The sequence below is a fragment of the Copadichromis virginalis genome, linkage group LG6 (assembly GCF_057382275.1).
Source record: "Copadichromis virginalis isolate Kocher_CV1m ecotype Utaka linkage group LG6, C_Virginalis_male_GT1.1, whole genome shotgun sequence".
In the NCBI taxonomy this organism is placed as follows: Eukaryota; Metazoa; Chordata; class Actinopteri; order Cichliformes; family Cichlidae; genus Copadichromis; species Copadichromis virginalis.
In genome coordinates, this window is record NC_140623.1 from 32,869,150 (window position 1) to 32,889,883 (window position 20,734).

General features: G+C 41.6%; 3 protein-coding genes across 7 annotated transcripts in view; all 3 read left to right on the forward strand.

Moving 5' to 3' along the window:
• The first annotated feature begins 1,079 nt into the window (after positions 1-1,079).
• Positions 1,080-4,630, forward strand: LOC146708177 (nucleoredoxin-like protein 1). Its single transcript, XM_085460926.1, has 4 exons — positions 1,080-1,164; positions 3,674-3,944; positions 4,047-4,136; positions 4,261-4,630. Exons 1-4 carry the CDS (start codon positions 1,080-1,082, stop codon positions 4,628-4,630), a joined length of 816 nt encoding a protein of 271 aa, XP_085317052.1.
• A 2,826-nt stretch (positions 4,631-7,456) lies between these two features.
• Positions 7,457-8,572, forward strand: LOC146708178 (nucleoredoxin-like protein 1). Its single transcript, XM_085460927.1, has 3 exons — positions 7,457-7,692; positions 7,937-8,026; positions 8,128-8,572. Exons 1-3 carry the CDS (start codon positions 7,457-7,459, stop codon positions 8,483-8,485), a joined length of 684 nt encoding a protein of 227 aa, XP_085317053.1. The 3' UTR covers positions 8,486-8,572.
• Positions 8,573-9,874: 1,302 nt separating this feature from the next.
• The window catches only part of adgrl1b (adhesion G protein-coupled receptor L1b), a 30,485-nt gene continuing 19,625 nt past the window's right edge, over positions 9,875-20,734 (forward strand). For all 5 annotated transcript variants that reach the window (XM_085459946.1, XM_085459947.1, XM_085459950.1 and 2 more), the window contains exons 1-2: positions 9,875-10,775; positions 17,494-17,606. In XM_085459946.1, the coding sequence (XP_085316072.1) occupies positions 17,543-17,606 (64 nt within the window). In that variant the 5' untranslated portion in view covers positions 9,875-10,775; positions 17,494-17,542. The remainder of the gene's footprint in view (positions 10,776-17,493; positions 17,607-20,734) is intronic.

Sequence of the window (20,734 nt, forward strand, 5' to 3'; positions counted from 1 at the left end):
CTGAGCTTTTGACTCACATAGATTACCTCAACATATCCTCACCTCTTTACTTGAATGTTTGGCTAAAAATCAGCATCCACCACTGTAACAGTGTACATCCACTTTGATATCACTTGCAATCACACTCAAACACACTGCCAGAGGGCCATTTCCACCAACTGCCAGACCGACTTCATGGATAACCTCAGGTATACTAATTTCTTAGATGATGCTTTCACCACGTCTGAGATCGGTCTGAGATCTCTTGCACTCAAACATTACAGTTCATGATAAGAGAAGCATAACTGACTTACATCGACACCTGTACAGTACAGCCATGCTTCTAGGCTCACCTAAAAAAAAAAAAAAAAAAGCTTCAGCATGTGTTGTGTGCATTTGGTCACATATCCAAAGCATGTATTATTCAAAGGAGCGTATGCATGTGTGCGTGTTTTTGTGCATTCATGTGCAGTGACGCATGTCTGTGTGACTCAGACTAATCCTATTAGGGCTCTCTCCCTCTCTCTCTATATTTACCTCAACCCTCTCCCTGAGATTAACCCGGGTACTTTCTGCAAGTGCCTCTGCAGCTCGCTAAGCACTTTCCTACAGCACAGCTTGGAGTTCACCGGAACCAGGCTCAAAACTATTCACTCTCTCAGTTAATTCTGCACCCTGCCTGTTAAATCAGCCTTAAAAACAGGATACAAAAGAATCAGTATTATGCTTTGATGGCTTAATGGGTGATATCAGACTCGAGCCAGAAAATTAAGCTGCGAAGGGAAGATTGAAACAAGCCCATCCTACCTTTGCAATCCAATTTGTCTTCTTTTTCCATCCCTCCTTTACTCGCTCCCTTCTTGTCTTTAAGTAATAAGATTTCTAGTGTTTAGCTGGTGTTTTAGGGCACACTCACATACACACACATCCTCTGCCCCTCAATTACAGCACTGCCACACCTCCAGCTATCTGTAATCTCCCTTCGAGGACCACAGAGTGCAGGGTGAACAAATTACAGAGAAAGGGGTGAAGACACAGTGAAAGGTGCCACTAAAATAACAAGCTTCACAGGATTTAAGGGAAGAGGGGGGAAAAGGCATATGAAACAATATAATGTCTTGAAAGACAGGAGAAAATCTGGATTCCCTCTATGTTTTTTTTTTGTGAGAGCCGAGGAGTTTCAAGGTGAGGTAAATTACTTGTGTATATTTAGCTGCCACTGCACGTACAAAGATTGATGGCCTATTAAATTAGCTTCTAGCAAGACACGGCAGTCTTGCTAGTGTATATCAGGAGCTATTGATCATCTTCGAAAAGTGAAGCAGATTATTGTGAAATAACTTTTCCAAATGTAAGATTTAAGTTTTGACCTTTCTAAGCCTTACAGTAAATCCTCTTTTTTTTCCAGGTAAGGTCCAGTGCTGCTCAATTTCAGATGTATTTCTCCTACATTAGCCTCGGACGTTTCAGTGCAGAATGGTAGTCTCAAATAGATCTGGCACAGCTCAAAGCCACAGAGCCAAATCTAATTTGTGAGGTTATCGCTGTCAATTCACAGCCAGCAGCAACTTCTGCAACAGAAATACAGGCTGGGCAAGACAGATAAAGCATATTTCTTAGCTTTTTGGCCTGAACTGTATTTCTATATCTGAAATTTATCTCTTATGGGTCTTTTTTTTGTTTGTTCTGAACCATAAGTTGTCTCTTGGAAAACACCATTTCATAAAAGCTTTATTCATACTGACTAACTCGTTCTAGCTGGGCTGTTGTATTGTCAGTTTGTCAAATTACCGTGTTTCAATGGGACAACAGGAAGTTTCCTTTTTTAAATTTTTTTTATAAATCGTAAAATTTGCTCCTTTAAAAGGAACCAGCATTTATCAAACAATTACTCCCAATTTAGGGACCTGGCCTGCTGGTTCGTAATGGTGGCATCCTAATAACTGGCCAAACTGAAATAATTTTTGACAAAATAATTGGAACTGCTGCTTTCCTTCCGCTAAATCGTCACGATTAAGAACAAAATGTGATATCGGTCCCTCTGGATCAATTTTTTATACACCAGTGTGGGGTAATCATTCATTATTTTCATGTAAATTACCATTTGCTGTTCGGTCACAGTAGGATGCAACTGTCATGGATCGCTGTGTGGCAAGCAGGAGGAGGACCCAAATGCAAAACTCACAGACACGGGGATGAACTTAAAGAACACAGCTTTAATGCTGGCACAGCAGAATACAGGAAATACAGAACTAACTGGGGAAAAGTAAACTAACATTCGCAGGAAGGCACAGGGAGATCCACACAACATGAGGGACGACGTCACGCTGAACAGAGGGAGACGCAGACAGAAATACACAGAGGGTTAACGAGGAAAGTGGGAACACACGGGGAACACAGGTGACACTGATAATCATAACGAGACAGGGCGGGGTGAACTGAACATGACATGTACGGGCGTGAGAGTCACAAAGTAAACAGGAAGTGCACAGAGGTTCAGACCGGAGGAGAGAGAGCACGGGGAAAACACAGACATAACGGGCTGGGAAAACATGAAACAACCACAAAGGGAGACGAGGGCTCATAAATACATAGAGGGCACACAGGGGGAAGAGAGAGCACGGGGAGAACTTAGACATAATGGGCAGGGGAAACATGGAATAAAACATAAGGAGAGACGAGGGCTCACAGATACACAGAGGGGCACACAGGGGGTAAAAGCCATGAAGGGAAAACACTTAGGGAACAACACAACAGGGCAACTCAGAAAACATGGCCTAAGCAAGGAACAAAATACAAACATACAAGAAAACTAAGAACACTGGGCCAACATGGCCCAGGACCATGACAGCAATAGTGACTCAGCTCATGCTTTGTTTGAAATTCCCCCCCTCGAAAAAAAAAAAAAATCAAAAAACTTTTTGTGTAAACAAAAGTAATTTGTTCAGGATAGATGTAACCACTGTCTACAGATTGTACCTCTAAAACACCAAAGCAGTGACATTTTGAAAAATGGTTCTAGCATTTTTTAAGCTTTAAAGGCCCTGAAGCAGATGTTCCTAATTATTCTTTGATGCTGATGGAATCCAACATGAGCACAACTAATCTGTCAAACTTGTTTTGACTGTTTTTTGTTTTGCGTGGGCAGTAGCAATGCTCCGGATTCACCTGTAAGTGCACCCAAAATGTCACAGACACTCCAAACTTGATTCTTGCTTATTTTGTCGTGCATATTTGTTGAAATTCACAAGACACTAAAATATTTCAGATTTAACATCCTGAGACCTCAGCTCTTGTTTTGGATGGATTTTCTATTTCTCGTAGCTATTTGGGATCAGTCGGACCTGACAGGTCTAAAAACAAAACATTACCTATGAAAAGTGTGTCCTCAAGTGTGGACAATGGGTTCATTTTACTGCACAAAACAGTGACGTCTACAAAGTATAAAACACTTTATTGAGCAGAGTGAAGTACTGAAAACCTGAAATTCAATGCCCTGTGACTACACAGGGTCTCAGGGGTTTCACACTAATGTCAGCCTCAATCACAGTTTGCAAAATGAAACATTTATGGATGCAACAGATAGGAAAAAAAAAAAGTCATTATTTCAGGACTGTGCTGTACAAGCCACCACACATGCATATTGTTGAACGTATGTACATAAAACTTCATCTAACCCTCCTTGTTTCCACAGAGGGCCTTTATCCTTTTACATTCCTGTCTTTCATCATGGTTGACCTTTTCCTAAACCGAGTTCTCATCGAGAACAACTGGGACCAAGACGAACTCAACACTGAGCGTGAGATCATGGGGATTCTCGAAAATCGCATCGTCATGCTGTTCTTTGCATCTGCTGAATGTGAAAAGTGCCTGGAGTTTGTGCCTGTTCTGAACGACTTCTTTAAGAGACTGAAAGATCCAGCATACATCGAATACCCGAAACTGCTCGCACTCATCTACATCAGGTTCCCACATCTTTTTTAATCTATATATCTGTCTTATACATATGCAGTTACATAAATATATCTATTTGATCAGTTTTGAGATTTCCAGATTTCTCTCTCTAGTTTGGACCAATCAGAGGAGAAACAGGAAAAATTCCTCAAAGAGCTGCACAAAAAGGTTCTGTTTCTGGCCTTTGAGGACCCATACAGGAAGTGAGTGTTTAAATATATGTGCATATATTTAAGCTGTTTGTCAGTGCACCTAGTCTGGAGGACCACATCACTCTTTGTACAAAATTAGAGTATATTTTCATGCCAGTCTATTTCTGTTTTTCAGGGAACTGCAGACCATGTTTAAAGTGAAGGATGTACCAACAATAGTGGTCCTGCGTCCCGACGGCTCTGTCCTCTCTCCAAACGCTGTGCGGGACATCTGTCGTTTCGGCTGTGACTGTTTCCAAAACTGGCAGGAATCGGCCGAGCTTGTTGAAAGGAGCTTCATGCTCAACGAGGAGTTTGACAACCTTAACTTGCGCAGTGCCACTGACCCTGTGAGGAGGCTCAAGTACAAGACAGAGGACGACAAACGCAAAAAGAGATGGTGGAAGTTATGGGGGAAGGGAAAAGATGGAAATGAAGAGGAGAAAGATGGAGCATGGGATACCAAGAGAAATGAGGGAGATAACAATACCTGGAGGATAAGATGAGGAAAACATATATCATATAATATATTCTGTATGTTATCACTCAGACATTTAGGAGAAATATTTTTGTTTTAGAAAGAAATTTTTATCTGCTGTTCCAGAAAATTGATCAGAAATGTTATCAAGATTAACTGCTTTAATTCATAATCAGGAATTTATGAATATGAATTTATGTAGAGCTTGCATGCTCTCTCTGTGTTTGGGTGGTCTGGCTTTCTCCAACACTCCAAAGACATGAGTGGGTTTAGGTTAATTTGTGAATCTAAATTCCCTGTGAGTGTGGATGGTTGCCTGTCTCTATGCGTTAGCTGTGCAATAAATTGCTGACCTGTCCAGGGTGTACCCTGTTATAGCTGGGACTGGCTACAGCCCCCTCATGACCCTGAATTTGGATACCAGTGAGAAGATGGATGGATGGATGAATAATAACCGGGAACTGTTTTTTCAACAACCATCAGTCTTTGTTTTTGAGTTTAAGTTTATTTTACCAGTTTTTCTTGGTGTGCCATATATAGATAGATAGATAGATAGATAGATAGATAGATAGATAGATAGATAGATAGATAGATAGATAGATAGATAGATAGATAGATAGATAGATAGATAGATAGATAGATAGATAGATAGATAGATAGATAGATAGATAGATAGATAGATTTTCATACTGTGTGCACTAATCGTTTTACAAACCAGCACAATCTGGCTCTGTGAGGTGTTTTTTCTCAAGTCAAAGACTCTGATGCAGTTGTTGTCTTGCACAGTTTTGCACTCTGGCTTCCAGCTTCTCTTTCTAATCAAGTTAGAACCAGCTTGGGATCTTCTTTGTAGGGTTAGGTTGGTGCACGCCATTGTAGGGAACAATACAGTTTTGTTTTGTTTTTTTGTTAATTTCCTGAGTGGAATAGCCTTCATTTCCTAGAACAAGAATAATCTGTTGCGCTTCTTTTTATTAACCATTTTGAGACTCACTTTAATGTTGCATAAGATGAAAACAAATTTCCTTTTCTTAAAAACCCCCAAAACAAGCAGAGAGCAGATGTACGCTATAAAGCAGACTGTTTGAAACTAACATCTACTATTACTGCTCATCTGTTGTTGTGGATACCTACTGTATATGTTGATGGTGTTTTTTCTTTTCTTTATATTTTGTTGCTACTATTCAGTTGGTGATATTCACTACCACAAGAGATGCCACTGTTTTTATTCAGAAAACACAAACATGTACAAACCAATCCTGACTAAATGTGTGAGTATCGATCCCCAGGATTCCAATCTAAAGCTCTACATATCAATACCTTCTTATTGACTTAGGATCAAATTACTGTGTATAGCAAGAGAGGACTCACGTGTATACTGGCTACTCCAGCTGTGCAACTCTACAGACTTTCTTCCCTCTTCTTTACCCTTTCTACTGACAATATAATTCTTCTGGCAAAGTAATTCAAGACATATCAGCTCCATTTCCAGCAGCATCAGGCAGCTGTTTTCTGAGCTAATAATCAGTGGAATGTACATGTGCTGCTCAGCATGATAAAGAAACAAGACGAGAAATTAGCTGGTGAAAAAAGTCCAGCTTTCTGCAGCTAACAGTCAAGATATAATATTTTCTCACTGGGGAGGGGAGACAAAAGTGAATGCTAAAAACAGGTAACAGGCTTAAATTAATCAGATACAGAGACTGATATCTGCTGGATATGTAAACAGGCAACTATTTTCAACCACACTGTTTTTTTGAATAATATTTGGGCAAAAAACCCCTAAAAATATACATGTAATTGCATTTTTTGGCTACATTTAGGTGCTGGCGCCTGCTTGTTTTGTAACTGAAATTAATGTCTTGTCAGTGTGTTATTTACTTTCATAACACTGTTATTTGTCTTTACTATTCTTTATTAACTACGTCTCCTCAGAGTTTGCACTTTGTTATTGCATAGTTAAATGTGTAAATTGTATGCTCTCCAAAATCATTAAATTCTCTATTCTTTTAATATAAACAGTGCCTGTATCACTGCTGTGCTTTCATGGCCATATTGTAGTGTTCCCAGTAGAGCAAATCAAACTATCACTACGCACATATTCCCTGCGGCTCTGCTATTCCATTAATTACTGAATATTAAAGGTCTCACAGTGGCTCACTTCATTAAGGTTCTTTTTCTTCTTTTAAGCATGTCTCTCATTCTGTAATTTCTTCGCTCTTTATTCAGACAGACTTGATTGTTCAGTCACTGCTTTCACATACACACACCATCAGTGCGAGCACTTCATGTTCCTTGTCCCTCTGTCACCTTGTCTTTCAATCCCTCCCTCCCAGACATATGAGGGGAGGTGGAGAGCAGGGACACAAAAGAAGAGGTAGTGAGCAGCTACTGCCACCAAGGTGAAGGCGAATGAGGGAATGCGATACGAACTGGCAGACTGGGAAGTGATTCTAGTGTGATAAAGGAAGAGGTGAAAAGAAATATAAGGCTAGATTTTGAAGGCTATTTTCTTTTTGGATTTGCTGCCTCAAGGAGAGATAATATTTGTTAGAGGTAAGCAACTGTGAGGATTATCCGATTTAACAGCAAGCGAGATTATATATGATTACTGTAATCGATTTGGGAGAGTAGAAACATACAGTGAAACACAAGGCAAAACCATTAAAATCACCCAGATAAATATTTCCAAATGTCAAGACTTTTTACTGCTATTGTGAAGCCTTTAATATTCTAATGTGTGTTATGCTACATGGTTTGAGCTATCATGATTAGCGGTGATGTGCCTACTCTTTCTTGATTAATCCAAAGCATATTAGTAGCTTTGCTTCTCCCTTTGTAGCACCCCTTCATCATGGTGGACTTATTCATTGACCGGGTCCTGTTAAAGAACAACAAGGACCAAGATGAGCTGGACACAGAGCGTGAGATCATCATGCGCCTGCAGAACCGAATCCTGATGCTCTTCTTTGCTTCTGCTACGTGTGAGACCTGCAGGCAGTTTGCGCCCACGCTCTCTGACTTCTACAAACAGTTGACAGATGAGTTCTACGTGGATCGTGCTGCTCAGCTGGTTCTCCTGTACATTAGGTAAAACACACAGAGGCACACATATAGGTGTTTATTAGAACTGTAGCGTCTAACACTGGAATAGATTTTCTCCTCTGTTACTTTATTAAACTAACCTTGTCTCTAGCTCGAATGTAAAATTAAAATGCATGCACGTATGTGCACTTGCGTAATGCATGTATGAATTTCCTTTAAGAAATAAGAACCGCAAGAAAAATGACATTGGGAGTAATTTTTACTGGAGTATATCCCTTTCACTCTCTAGTTTGGACCAGTCAGAGGAAGAGCAAGAAGGTTTCCTCAAAGAGCTCCCCAAAAGGTGCCTGTTCCTGGCCTATGAGGACCCCTACAGGAGGTGTGTGAGATTAGCCAGTTAGAAGTGTATATAACCTGCTAGTGGGTGATGGTAATGTAAATCCATTAGCTCTATGCTAGTGTGTGTGTGTGTTTCCGCAGGGAGCTGGAGGCTATGTTTAACGTGGAGGAGGTGCCCACAGTGTTGGTGCTGCGTCCCGACTGCTCCATCCTCATCCCTAACGCCGTGGATGAGATACTCCGCCTTGGAACAGACTGCTACCACAACTGGCAGGAGGCAGCAGAACTCATTGACAGGAACTTCATGAACAAAGAGGACTTTGAGGAGAAGTCCATGCGCAGCTTCAGCGACCCTGTGAGAAGACTGAAGTATAAGGTGGAAGATGAAAAGAAGAAAAAGAAGAAGAAAAAGCGAAAGGGGTGGGGTGGAGGTGGAGATGAAGGTGTGGAGGCGGATGGAGGAGCGGGCGACAAGGAAGGAGGGGGATCACCATGGTGATTGAGAGCAAGAACGGGAGAAAAACACTGCTGATTTGCCTAAAACTTGCTGCTGTCCTTCACAGCAAAAAATATCGCAGATATTTCAGTAGAAATGTGAAGCTGACCTTATTGTGACTGGCTTTGCTTCAGTGGTACAAAGATCGTGGTCCTACAACAGCTCCAGTGTACAGTATGTGGGCAGCAAACAACAAAAAGAAATATAACACTATCTGCAGGAACACTGACAGCTGCTTTGATTTGGCTGTATTTGATGTCTCTGAATGCTGCCAAGTATACAGTCGAGACAAGGTTTGGTCTGAGCCAAGTCTTGCCATTACGGCTTGTTTTATTACACACTGGAGATGATTATAACCATTTCTCCATTCTCAACAACACGGCTCTGTAATGCACTTTTTTTAAAATGATAATTTGTGCGTCCAATCAAAACACACCATGCATAATCTGAAATCAATGAATTATTCAGCGCCATTAAAATAATTTTGTTAGTGACTGTTTTGCTTTGAGTGTTTGTGAAGTCTAGCTGCACTTTACAGACTACACAAGCAGCAATCAGAGCTATTCAACAGGAGTCAAGTGAAATCATGGAGAAACTGGCTTTACTACACTATCATTGAGCTACTTTGACTGTAAATCATCTTCTCACATAATGAAGACCACATCCAGGCTTTGCACACTTCCTCGCGCATGCAGGCTAATCTGATGAAGCTTTCGATTGATCAGGCAAGATCTTCCTTTGCAACAGTTCCTTCTCTTTGTGACATTTTCTTCCTTCCTCTATATCCTCTAAGTGACCCATGCCTTAACTACATGCTGCCAGTACTTCTAAAATACAAGTACAAAAAGCTAAGGCAGAATGACAGTAATCACAGTAATCACAGCAGCAGCACTGGGGTTGAAATGCATCTCAGAGACAGAGAAGGAAGCCAGAGTATCATCAGGTGTCATCAGGTTTGATTGCTATGGATTGATGTGCTTTAGAAAAGGCAGAGACATGATGATTTATAACAAAGCTCTAACATTACAGCCAGATTGACAAATAGGTCATATTTTCTAGCAGTGCTGCACAAATGTCTGTGCACTGTGCAGCACAGGGTAGCTAACAAACAGCTCATCTCCCCTTTCACCATGATGTGGTCACAGAACTGTAAATGCTAAACTTACATCGGAGCTGGTCGGACCTGTAAAAGGAGACAGATGCCTGAATAAACACAAGCCGCTGTGTGTTTCATATTCCGTTGCTTTTGCCTACACAGCAGCTTTGCTCACTCAGACAAACCTTGACAATATAGCCGAAGCCCCCCCCAACCCCGCCACTCTCTCTGCACAAGTACACACGCGCACGCATAAACAAACGTGCACACACGCAGAAGCGCAGACGCGTTGCGCGCTCTCGATTGCAGAACGCGCAACAAGCGGACCAGCGGATGGAGAGAGAGAAGAAGAGAGACGGACGGATGCAAGGCGAGGCCAGAAACGGGAAACTGTATCTTTCCTGACCGTCCAGCTGTTGTCTTTTCCTTCCCCCCTTAAACCCCAGTATTATTTTATAACGCGATTCTTGCTTCCCCCCCCCCCCCCCCCCCTATTTTTTTAAAGCCTGACATTTCTCCATATCCGTCCTGATGTGCCGCTGCACCCCATCACGATTCTTCAAGGATATGCAAAGCGGCTGTTATCACGTCGACGTTATTTTCCATTAAATGCAAGGATGTACCTAATGAACGGCATCGGAGGCGTACGATCAACAATGACAAACGACAGCTGAGCTCGGCGAGCCGTAGAAATCGACGGAGGGGCTCAGAGCGGTCGAGGTTTGTGCGTTAATTTGCGCCTAATTATTGTTTTCGTGTGTGCCCGTTTATTTCCCTCCCTTCATCCATCGGGGCTATAAGGCCTATAGCCCGCATCATTTCTGGGCATGAAACCCGTGGGAATTATGATACCAACGTGACGCACAGTCACACAGCACAGCGGGAAGACATCGAGCCTCTACAGGACGGAGGGAGGGTGTGAGGTCCAGCAGAGCAAAACCCTGCCTCTCGCACTGATCACAGGCGGAGGACGCCCAGTTGTTGCTGGACAAATCACGCTAATGACTGTCGTATAGCCCAGCAGGTCTCGCCCTCCACTAATTCCCCATTGAGTATTAAATTTTTTTTAATGCATCGGGCGCAGCGGAGCGGGAGAAAGGGAGGAGAGTACTGTGGGTGAGGGCGCGGAGAGACGGGATGCGGGAGACGCAGTGAGCGAGGAGGAGGAGGAGGACGAGGGAAACTGGAGGATTGACGGTAAGATATGGATATAGGCTATGAGGATGCACTCCGCCCCTCCTCTCTCTCTCTCTCTCTCTCTCTCTCTCGTTCACACGCACAATCGCACATATATGATCAATGCCCCAGAGGACAGCACAGGTGCCCCGCTTCTTTCATTGGTATTGCTTCTGCTTCTGCTGCTGCCAAGGGCCATTTGATCACTGAGTGGACATGGATCCCATGCGCTGCTGTGCTGGGGTTTTTAACGCTGGCTGCCATTAAAGCTTGGTCAGTAGTAGCCATGAGTGTTGTGAAATATTCACAGGCACGTGATTACCCGTCTTTGGAGATCAGAGAGGGGAAAAAGTGTTGTGATAGGGTGTCCCCGACTGGAACGCCAGAGGGGTCTGTCATGGGTGGTGTGATTTGTGTTCATTAACACACACCTTTGGTTGCAGCGTCATGTGTGCTGCAGTGAGCAGTGATGTAAAACACACACGCACACACACAAAAGGGGTTTTAATGCGGGTTTGGTTTGCTGATTCACCACAAATGGGAACATGAGGAGAAAAGAGAAAGAGATGAAGAGAGGTAGCAGAGCGAGTGAGTGAGAGTCCACTATCAATATTTCAGAGAGAGAAAGAGAGGACTGGGTCAGTGGAGGAGGCCAGGCGGAGAGACTGGAGTGACTGTGAGAAAGAGAGACGGAGCGATAGAGAGATGCAGAGGACAAAGGAGGTGAATGAAAGGGGAGAAAGGCTAAGGGAATAGATGGAGGAAGAGCTCAGTGGGTGACAGGACTCCTGCTCTACTGTCAGACTCAATCCCTGATTCATTTGTAGCCAAGGGTGTGCAAAGACATCGTTTGTGTCCTATTAATTATAGATACAAAAACATTGAAAAAGAGCTCATTAATATAGAGAACTATCTGTGAACCCAGATTTTAGAGCGGTGACTCCTTTCTGTTTGTGTGTGTGTGTGTGTGCGTCCGCACTGTGTGTTGGATGAGAAAGAGAAAACAAAGGTAATGAGGTTTGTTTCCATGTAGGGATCATTTACATCAACTACTGTGGAGTAAAAAGAAAGGACACAGTGATTTGCTTAAACCACTCAGACACACACATACATGCGCACACACAAGTTGGATGGGTTTTCTGTCATTTGACTTGTAAAATGCACCATATTTGTCTCTTTCTGTTCGGACCACCTCGAACAGGTTCCTCTCACGTCTCCTTGAATCAGTCAGACACACTGAGTCAGTCTCCCCGTTTGTGCTGTGAGCATTTTATGCAAGCCTGTGCAGAGCTGTGGGCGGATATATCAGTGTAATATCAATATCATGATATGAGAACAGACATCTGCTTGGATTTTTATATGACAAAGATAAGGGGCAGACACTTTGGCGTGTAAAAATCATTTAAATTTACCAATGTCAAAAGAGCAGCTAATTAATATTCTGTTACAGTTCCAAGTCAGACTGTGGAACAAATAATGAGACGTATTTAACTATGCTAATTTTGTCCAGGGGTTATGTTTAAACACGAAAAATAAATCGTACATAATCTGTAAAGCTGACATGCAGATATGTGCGTATGCTTTTGCTTAGTCAAGTGATTTTAATGTACACGGTCTGACAAAATCTCTGCGAGGAGACAAATTTTTGCCATATCACTGTACCTAATATTGCTATTTTGCTAAAATATTTTATTAATAAACCCTTTTTTCCTCCCTTCTGTCCAGACTGCTCTGTTCTCTCGTACTTCAGTTGATGATCTAGTGGCGTAAAGGCCTTTTCCAAGCCATGTGACATTTTAAAATCCAAACCGCAATCCTGTATTTTACTCTGCGAGTTTGTTCTGACATTTTCCAGCAGCTCACATTATCGGAGCAGGTTATGCTGACATACAACTGGGAGCAATGCCACATTTTCTTAAGTTTAAAGGATCACTTGCATACTTAAACACACTTTCAATTATGAACACATATACGTATGTTACTCACATATGTGAGTGTGTGTGTGTGTGTGTTTGCTGTGCAGCTGTATCGATACATAATGCGATATAATTTCAGATAGATTTGACAAGGTTTGAAAAGCTGTTTATAGATCAAATATGACAGACGGGAATTTTTTTTTTTCAGTTAATGCAGCAAGTTAAAACCCTTAAAATAAGAAACTTAAAGATGTGAAATGTGATGGCAAAAATCCAAATCTGTGCTAAAAAGTCACTGCACATTTTCTTGTTATGTGTCAGGGAAATACCTCCTAAATTGAGAAAGAAGACTTTGAAGAAAGTATAAAATGTTCATTAGATGTTGAGAAGATCTAAATGAACACAGATGTCACTTTCAATTCTTTCGAGCAGGCGAACATTATTCTGAGCCAGTTGTGTCTGGCTGGAACTCCCTGCTTTCCTAGAAACTATTGGCCATGAAACATTAACAGATCATCTAATATCAGGCCTCTGCAAACTGTCAAGAGATCTGATGTGCCAAGACTTTGCAACATCAGCACAACTGTTTTCCAAACAAATATTAACATGTGCTGAACATGAGCCTGTAGGTCTTCCGAAAACACAACATTTTCACAGGTTTAAAACAAAGGAAAGCATCAGAAAGATAAAACCTACTTATTATTTAGATATTTTTTTGGAAAAAAAAATGTTATTTTTCTGATGATCGACTTATCATTGCGGTTCAAGCCGATATCTAAATTGTTATTACAAAAATCACATGCTGCTATAAACTATGTTCGTCGGTACTTTAAGTTGTCAGCGTTGACGGAACCCTGACTGAAGCTGAAGCAAACAACAGCCGGTGAACTATACATAAAATACGAGGGGAATGAACGTGGCTCCAGGGGTTCACGGGGCAGGAAGGGAAAACACTCTACACACGCTCGTAGGTCCACACTCCGTTCGCTCGTGCGCCCACTCGCTCCAATCTTCAACACGCTCCAACACGCGCCACTGCGCTCATCCAAACACTCGCGCTCTGAAATCCAAAGAGGTTCAAGGGACGGGTCCAGGAATCTACATACACAAGACGAGAGATAACCACCGCAAGGGAGTCACTATGAAGACACGAGATATTAGTCAGCCGGGGCTACACCAACATGTGTCGCAAAACGGTCCAGCGACGAGAAACACTGAGCCGCCATCTTAACTAGCAGTCAGGAAAGCAGGATGATGGGCCGCAGGTGTGTGATTGCTCCCAGGTGCGTGGGCCAAAGGGGGGGAGCCCGCAATGAGCTCCGCCCAGGCAGAGCGAACACAGGAGAGAGAGAGAGAGAGCAAAAACAAAAACAAAAAACACATGTGGCCTTACTGGGTTGACTGGGCAGACACATGGACCGTGACAAAAGTAAAAGTGCCTGTAAAAACGAACACGGACTCCTCAAAGCAGCCAAAATCTGCCATCCACCCGTATTTAATGCACAGAATTGTACACTGTCAATGCAATTTTATACATAGTTTTAAAAAAAACATGATCCACTCATACAGCTGTCATGAAAGCTTGCAACTCATTGGCATAAGAATCTTTCCACCTCCACCGTGCAACCCACTTGACATGAATGCTGCACAAGCCTCCTATTGTACGCCTTGTTGGTCTGAGATTGGTTTCCGCCCACCTCTTACTGGCGTGGACAGTGGATTTGTTTGTTTTTTTACAGGGAGGCTATATATAAACTTCGACTAATTTTAAAATCAACCAATCAGGCAATTCCTTTGGATTTTGTCATATTAAGAAGTTTTTTTTTTTTTTTACGTCCACTTATGGAAAGCAGATACAGTCGTAATGCCTTTTAAAAAAAAAAAAAAAAAAGTATTATTTGAAGACAGACTTAAGTAAATTATGTGCTTTAAGAAAGATTCAGATTGGGCAATAATCTTAAATGTGACAGTAACAGATTTCAGCTATTATGCTTCGCACTGATCAGGTAAAAACAAAAGAATGATTAATGAGCAAACCCGTACAATTCTGGAGAGTTTCTGATACGGAGAAAATGCTTAAAGAGCACAAATGCATGGTGTGCTTTTAGCTCAGGGAGTGTGTGCTGAAGGCAGGATTACAGTTGTGATAAATATGTGAGGAAACCTATCAATGTTTAATCAGTCTTCCTGCAGTCTTTAGCAAAGACTCAATTCTTTAAGTGAGAGAAAACCCAATTACTTTTTGTGCAAAAACTTTCTTTTGTAAGAGATCCCGGCCTGCACCTCTTAAAAAATGTGGCACAGAACGAGACACCAGGGAGTCTTTCTGGCCTTCTGTGGGATTAATTAATACCTGCTAGTATTCCAGATATGTATAAAGTAGGGGTTAAAATCATAAAAATAACAAATACGACAGAAAATAAAAGAAAACTTTGGCTTGATATGCTAGTTACTACCATATTTTCTGTGTACCCTCATGCATGTAGGGGAATGCGACATCTCTAGTCCCAGGAGTCAGACATCGACCAGACAAACATACAGGCTCTAAAACCCCATAAGTGGCTTTGACTGCAGCATGTAGGCCTCAGCCCTCTGGGAAATGTAGAGGTCAATGGTCCGAAACTGGCAGTTGCACAAGGCACTGTAGTGTGTTTTGATTCTTAAATATTATCCATAGCGACAAGAAAATTCTCCCACTCTTGTTATTAAAAAGTCTTTCAGCCAATAAACCTTTCAGGGTTTCTGTTGGAAGACTAATCTATGTCTCTCCCCCACACCTCTTAATTAGTCTCTCCTCTCCATCACACACATACAAACACACATTCATTCATCCATTAAGAGCATAGTGCTACAAGGCTGCTTTGTCACTTTGTGCTTCATAGTGATCTACCCTCAGGCACTGATTGCTCTGTGACCAAAGAGAGGGAGGTTAGTCTCTCTTTCTATCTCGCCCTCTGTTGATTGTATGGCCTCTAATGCACGTGAGTGTACGTAACTTGATTTTTACATTATTTCTACAACAGGCTACTCGCATTCTTAAGGATCTGTGTGATGCAGAATTGTGTGATTACCGTCTAAACTACAAGAATTTAGATGTCACGCCTAAATTCTTGTAACAGCTATCATTGTAAAGCTACACTGCCGTGTAGCTGTGTGTAAAATGATGAACTGAGAATATTTTTATTTCATGAAATCGTCCAGCAAAACATGCAAACGAATTTTCTCTGTGTATATTCTTTGTAAATGGTTGGGTGTATTCACAGCATGCACGTTAATGTGTGCGCCTGTGTAATTTTTTTCACTCTAAGCATTATGTTCATACACTCACTTAGAGATAGCTGCCACTTCAAGTAGGCCGGCCGCTTCCCCGGGGCAGGATTTTGGTTGTAGGCAGTAAGCATGGTGGTGCAAACAGGGGGAACCGGGTGTGTGGCTTTGTCAAGGGCCATCAGTGTCCTTGCTCTACTTACTCTGCATCTATGTGTGTGTGTGTGTGTGTGTGTGTGTGTGGGGGGGGGGGGGTGAGATAGCAAGAGAGAAAGAGAGAGATTTGGGGTAGCAAGCATAAGAAAATGCTGCCATAAGGGGTTTGCAGGAGACTAGACATATTGTGTGTATGTATTTGCGTGGTTGTGCGTGCATCTGATAAAAAATGGAAATGTTCTCATTCTGTTCAGTCTTTTATATTTACTGTGTGTGCGTGTGCATAGCTCACTGGTCCTGGGGCCTTTATTACAGCCTTGTTGGTTGAGTGGATTTAAAGAAGGCAGAGGTTTCTCTTCTCTTTCTTAGTTTATGCGCATGTGCCCGAATGCGTGCGAGGTTGTCTGTGTGTGTGTGCGTGCGAGCGCAAGTCTTTGAATGCGTGTTGGACATTTGTTGAGGAGTGACCTAAATCTGTCGGCCATCATTACCTAACAAGAAGACGGAGCAAAAACCGAGTCACAAATAAACACACATGCACACATATGTTTATGTACACACACACACAACCTCCCAAGACCGTAATTCTGGTTACGCAGTCCACACTACAGCTGTAGCTGAAATCCTAAAAGGAAAAAGAAATGTTATGGCGTACATGAGGCCCCTCCTCTCTCCCTTCTGTCCAGGGCCAAGAGTTCAGTTTATAGTAAGGAGTCATATTACTGTTGTTCTCTTGTAGCTCATCTTCCTGCGCCCCGTATGTTCCCTCATAAAAATCCACAGTGCACCATTGCCCTCTGATCACCTGTGTCTTCAGTCAGCTGCTTTACCTAGTTACGCCTGCGGGGGAAGAGATCGTCTCTACGACATGATTTATTTAGGATTACTGAAAAGTGGCCTAAGCTGAGCCCAGCCCTCTGCCTCTGTGAGTGTGTGTGTCTAAGGATAGAAAGATTAAGACTCTTTTATGGGTCAGTTGCCAGTATTGCTTCTGGCTAATTACAGACTTAAAACACAATTTCTCACGTGTGCGCTTTCAGTAACAGATACGCACATCCACTGTATACCTCCTCACTCTCCATCCCTCTCTCTCTCTCTCACTTCCTGAGACTGCACTGTGCTATCACCATGGTAACAGCAGATTGAGGTGCTTTTCGCTGCACCGATTGTTCAATTGTTATCTTTATTTTGCTCCCGCTCTGTGTCCGTCCGTCTGTCTGTCTGTCTCTATTATTCTGTCCTCTTTCCACCCTGCTGTGGTGTCTCATGTGCACTCTTTCATAGTCAGTGTGGGTTTCTGACCATCCAACACACACACGTGCGCGCACACACATCTCCACTAAGACGAGAGGGTGCAGTTTTTCACTCACAGTCTCACACTTCCACTGCTTCCTCCCCAGGCTCTCCTAGCACTGTGGTGGTGTGACGTCCTAACTCTTCCTGCCCAGCATGGCTGTGTCACTGTGGTTCGTGGGCGTGCTCACTCTGGCTCAAGTTGCGCCCTCTGGCCAAGGTAAGCGTCACGTCGAGGTGTTGATTCTGACAGCATTAAGTAGGAGGAATCCTATAAACTGAAACGCCATAGATAATGTCAGTGCAACACAAATTTGAGTGACTCACATCTAATCGAGTGAAGCCCAGTGTCACTAAAAAAAGGCATCTAGACAAGCTGTATGACATGCTTTGACCTACGCAAACACAAGATCTGAATACAAGTGTATGAGTGGAGTGTATGAGGAGCTGCCTGTAGCTCAAAGTCGATTAACAATCAGCTATTCAGCACGGCAGACAGTTACAGTACATCAGCAGCATACTAGTCACACCAAAGTGTTGCTTTAATGTTTTAATCCTGATGCTGCAAACACCTTGTCATGCGTACACGATACTCAAACTCGTGTGAGAAAGCGGATTAAGGTAATGGTAATGGGATTTTCTCCAATAACCATGGTTTACACAGCTTTAAAAGGTTGTCAGGTGAGTGTTTTCGCTGAGCCTGTATTTAACATATTCACACGTAGTGCTCAAAGAAAATGAAATCCTATACTTGTCTGATTGTGTTTACCGAGCACCTGAGTGTCAGTAGTGGTTTCAAAGCTGCGCGTCACATGTAGCTGTTACAAAGGAGGTGTGACGAGATTATGTCAACAGTCACATCTGGGATTCCTTCCAGTGTTAGCTTTCACACTTGCGCATTTTAAAGATTAAATTAGCGGTTTTCAACGTTTTCACAATTTCAAAGCATGTGTAATGTGTGTTAAATGTGCTAACAAATACAGGTATGGGAATGATTTGAATGAGGCAGTCAAAGTAAGGTCTCTATCCTAGGGAATCATTAATGGGATCAATGTCCTATAGTTCGTGGTATTGGATAGCTGATCCCATCTGTAGACCAGGAGTATTTATCTTCCCAAAGCCTGACAATGTAGCCCAGATGATGTAATCAGCCTGGCCATGTTAATATTGTTAGTATCACATTCTGTACAGTCTCCAGTCCTACAGAAATTGCTCATTCCCTGCCTTTTCTCCGTGCTCACCATTAGGCAGATATTTAATTCAATATGGAATTTCCCTGAAATCCAGTGCATCCATAGCATACGAAGGATACCATAGATACGGTATCCATGGTGTCAGATGTTAACATCTCGTAACTTTGGGATTCGATTTTGCATGTTAGCATCCATCACAGAGCACCACTCATAACTAAGTGCAAAAAAAAAGGCTTAAAACAAATGTGAGACTGTGCCAGCATCCATGATTATGAATTATTGCTTCAAACCATAATACTAATAGGTGGTTTATGCAGTACTGAGCAAACGTTTTGAGCCACCACCATTTTTTATATTTTGCAAGGAGCCAGCAATAGTACTATTACAGATATACAAAGCAAAAAGCTTTTTGTGTAGAAAGAAACATCTTCTGAATGTATTTTAAGCGTTTTCTTTGCTTTTCACACATTTTCAGTTCAGTCCTTGTACTTTTCACAAAAACAGATAATTTGTTTCAATTTCTTAAGACGAATCTCTGAAAAATGCCAGCTTGACGGGCATAAAATAGTATTTCTGCACCAGATGAGATGTTAGCCCAGAGGCGGAGCCAGACATTTGAAACACCCGGGGCTTAGCCCAAAAGGATAGTATGCATGTGGGATTTTTTTTTCCCTGGGGGGGGGGGGGGTAGAAATGACTGAAAGATTAATTGGCTCTGTTTTGAGTTTTGTTCAAAAAAGAATGACTTCATATAGGGAAAAATATATATCACATGTGCAGGACACCTTAAACTCGTTTTTTAATTAAGCAGCAAGGCAGAACAAAATCAGGGCTGTATCAAGACACGAGGACTAAACCCCGATTCAACCAGACCAAGAACTGATCCAGAATTAAAACAGGACTACAACAGTTCAAAATCAGGACTACTTGGGACTTAACCAAGACAGAACCAGAATCAGAACTAGATGATAGTAGCACTAAAAATCATCATAGACCTGCACTACATTTATTTTTTAATTTTACCAAAGTCCAATATTTAGATTGAGAAAAGTTTATATAATTATTTAGCCTTGTTGTGCAAACAAGCTGCAGAACTTAATAAATATAGAATTTGAAAAATAACAAACCTAAAAAGAAACACGAGGTACGAGATACATGAGGACCTGTGATACGGTGATACTTTTGGCAAACAACCATGTGACTAACAGGTGTGTCTCACCTGCTCTTGTTCATCTCTGTTCTGTCCTCATTCTCCATCTCCCTCTCTGTTCCTCTCTCTCTCTTTGTGCTGACAATCATCAAATATACAGATATTTACAAACTCTTCAGATAAAAACACAAACACTTTTTAATTGTAACATCAAATCAGACTAAATGTTTATTTTTTTTAGATTGATAAATATAAAAAACATATTTGTTAACTTTAAGAGTAAAGAGAGAAACTGTCTGTGTTTCTTAATTGCAAATGGCACCAAATTGTATTCAAAATTGAGCCACACTTATGGAGCTCCACAGTTCTTTTCCTGGTGTTTTGGTTGACATCTCTTGATGTTCCCATGTCACAGAAACAGCCTCTGTGTTTTGCCTTATATGCATCCACAGCTGTGCCACCTGTTTACTCACATGGACTCTACTAACCAATCAGAAGCTTCTTCAGCTCAGAATGGAATCGTCTGCAGTTTCTTATTAATTAACAATAAACTTAGTGTACATGTACTCCTACATTTGATGAAAGTGATAAAAAACAGAAAGCTCTGTCTCTCTTTATTCTGACATTAACTAATTCAAAAGATATTTCAATATTTATCTAAAACAAAAGTTTACTCTAAATTGATGTTGTGCAGTAAAAATGTTTTATGTTTTCTCCCTAAAGTGTAAATATCTGGTTACAAATGTGAATATCCTGCTGTGTACTGAAATCCCTCTTGTTTTGCATACAAATATACTGAACAACATACAAAGCATAATATATAAAATAACATTTACCTGAGTTTTTCTTTGAAAGAAGCCTCTAATGTCCATTCTTATATTTCAGTACATAACTGAAACCGATTTAGTCGGGGAGGGTAAGAACTGAAAATATGAAATAAACACACGTAAGCTAAGAATCTCTAAAAAAAATAGCATTTGTTCGGCTTTTCATTTCGCCATTTGT

What these genes read in the sequence shown, in the direction of transcription:
- LOC146708178 (XM_085460927.1), top strand. Translation starts at nt 7,457, where the DNA reads ATGGTGGACTTATTCATTGACCGGGTCCTGTTAAAGAACAACAAGGAC. An exon ending in CTGGTTCTCCTGTACATTAG is followed by an intron (nt 7,693 to 7,936) that starts GTAAAACACACA and finishes TTCACTCTCTAG; the next exon opens with TTTGGACCAGTCAGAGGAAG. An exon ending in TATGAGGACCCCTACAGGAG is followed by an intron (nt 8,027 to 8,127) that starts GTGTGTGAGATT and finishes GTGTTTCCGCAG; the next exon opens with GGAGCTGGAGGCTATGTTTA.
- LOC146708177 (XM_085460926.1), top strand. Translation starts at nt 1,080, where the DNA reads ATGAAACAATATAATGTCTTGAAAGACAGGAGAAAATCTGGATTCCCT. An exon ending in GAGAGCCGAGGAGTTTCAAG is followed by an intron (nt 1,165 to 3,673) that starts GTGAGGTAAATT and finishes TTGTTTCCACAG; the next exon opens with AGGGCCTTTATCCTTTTACA. An exon ending in TTTGAGGACCCATACAGGAA is followed by an intron (nt 4,137 to 4,260) that starts GTGAGTGTTTAA and finishes TCTGTTTTTCAG; the next exon opens with GGAACTGCAGACCATGTTTA.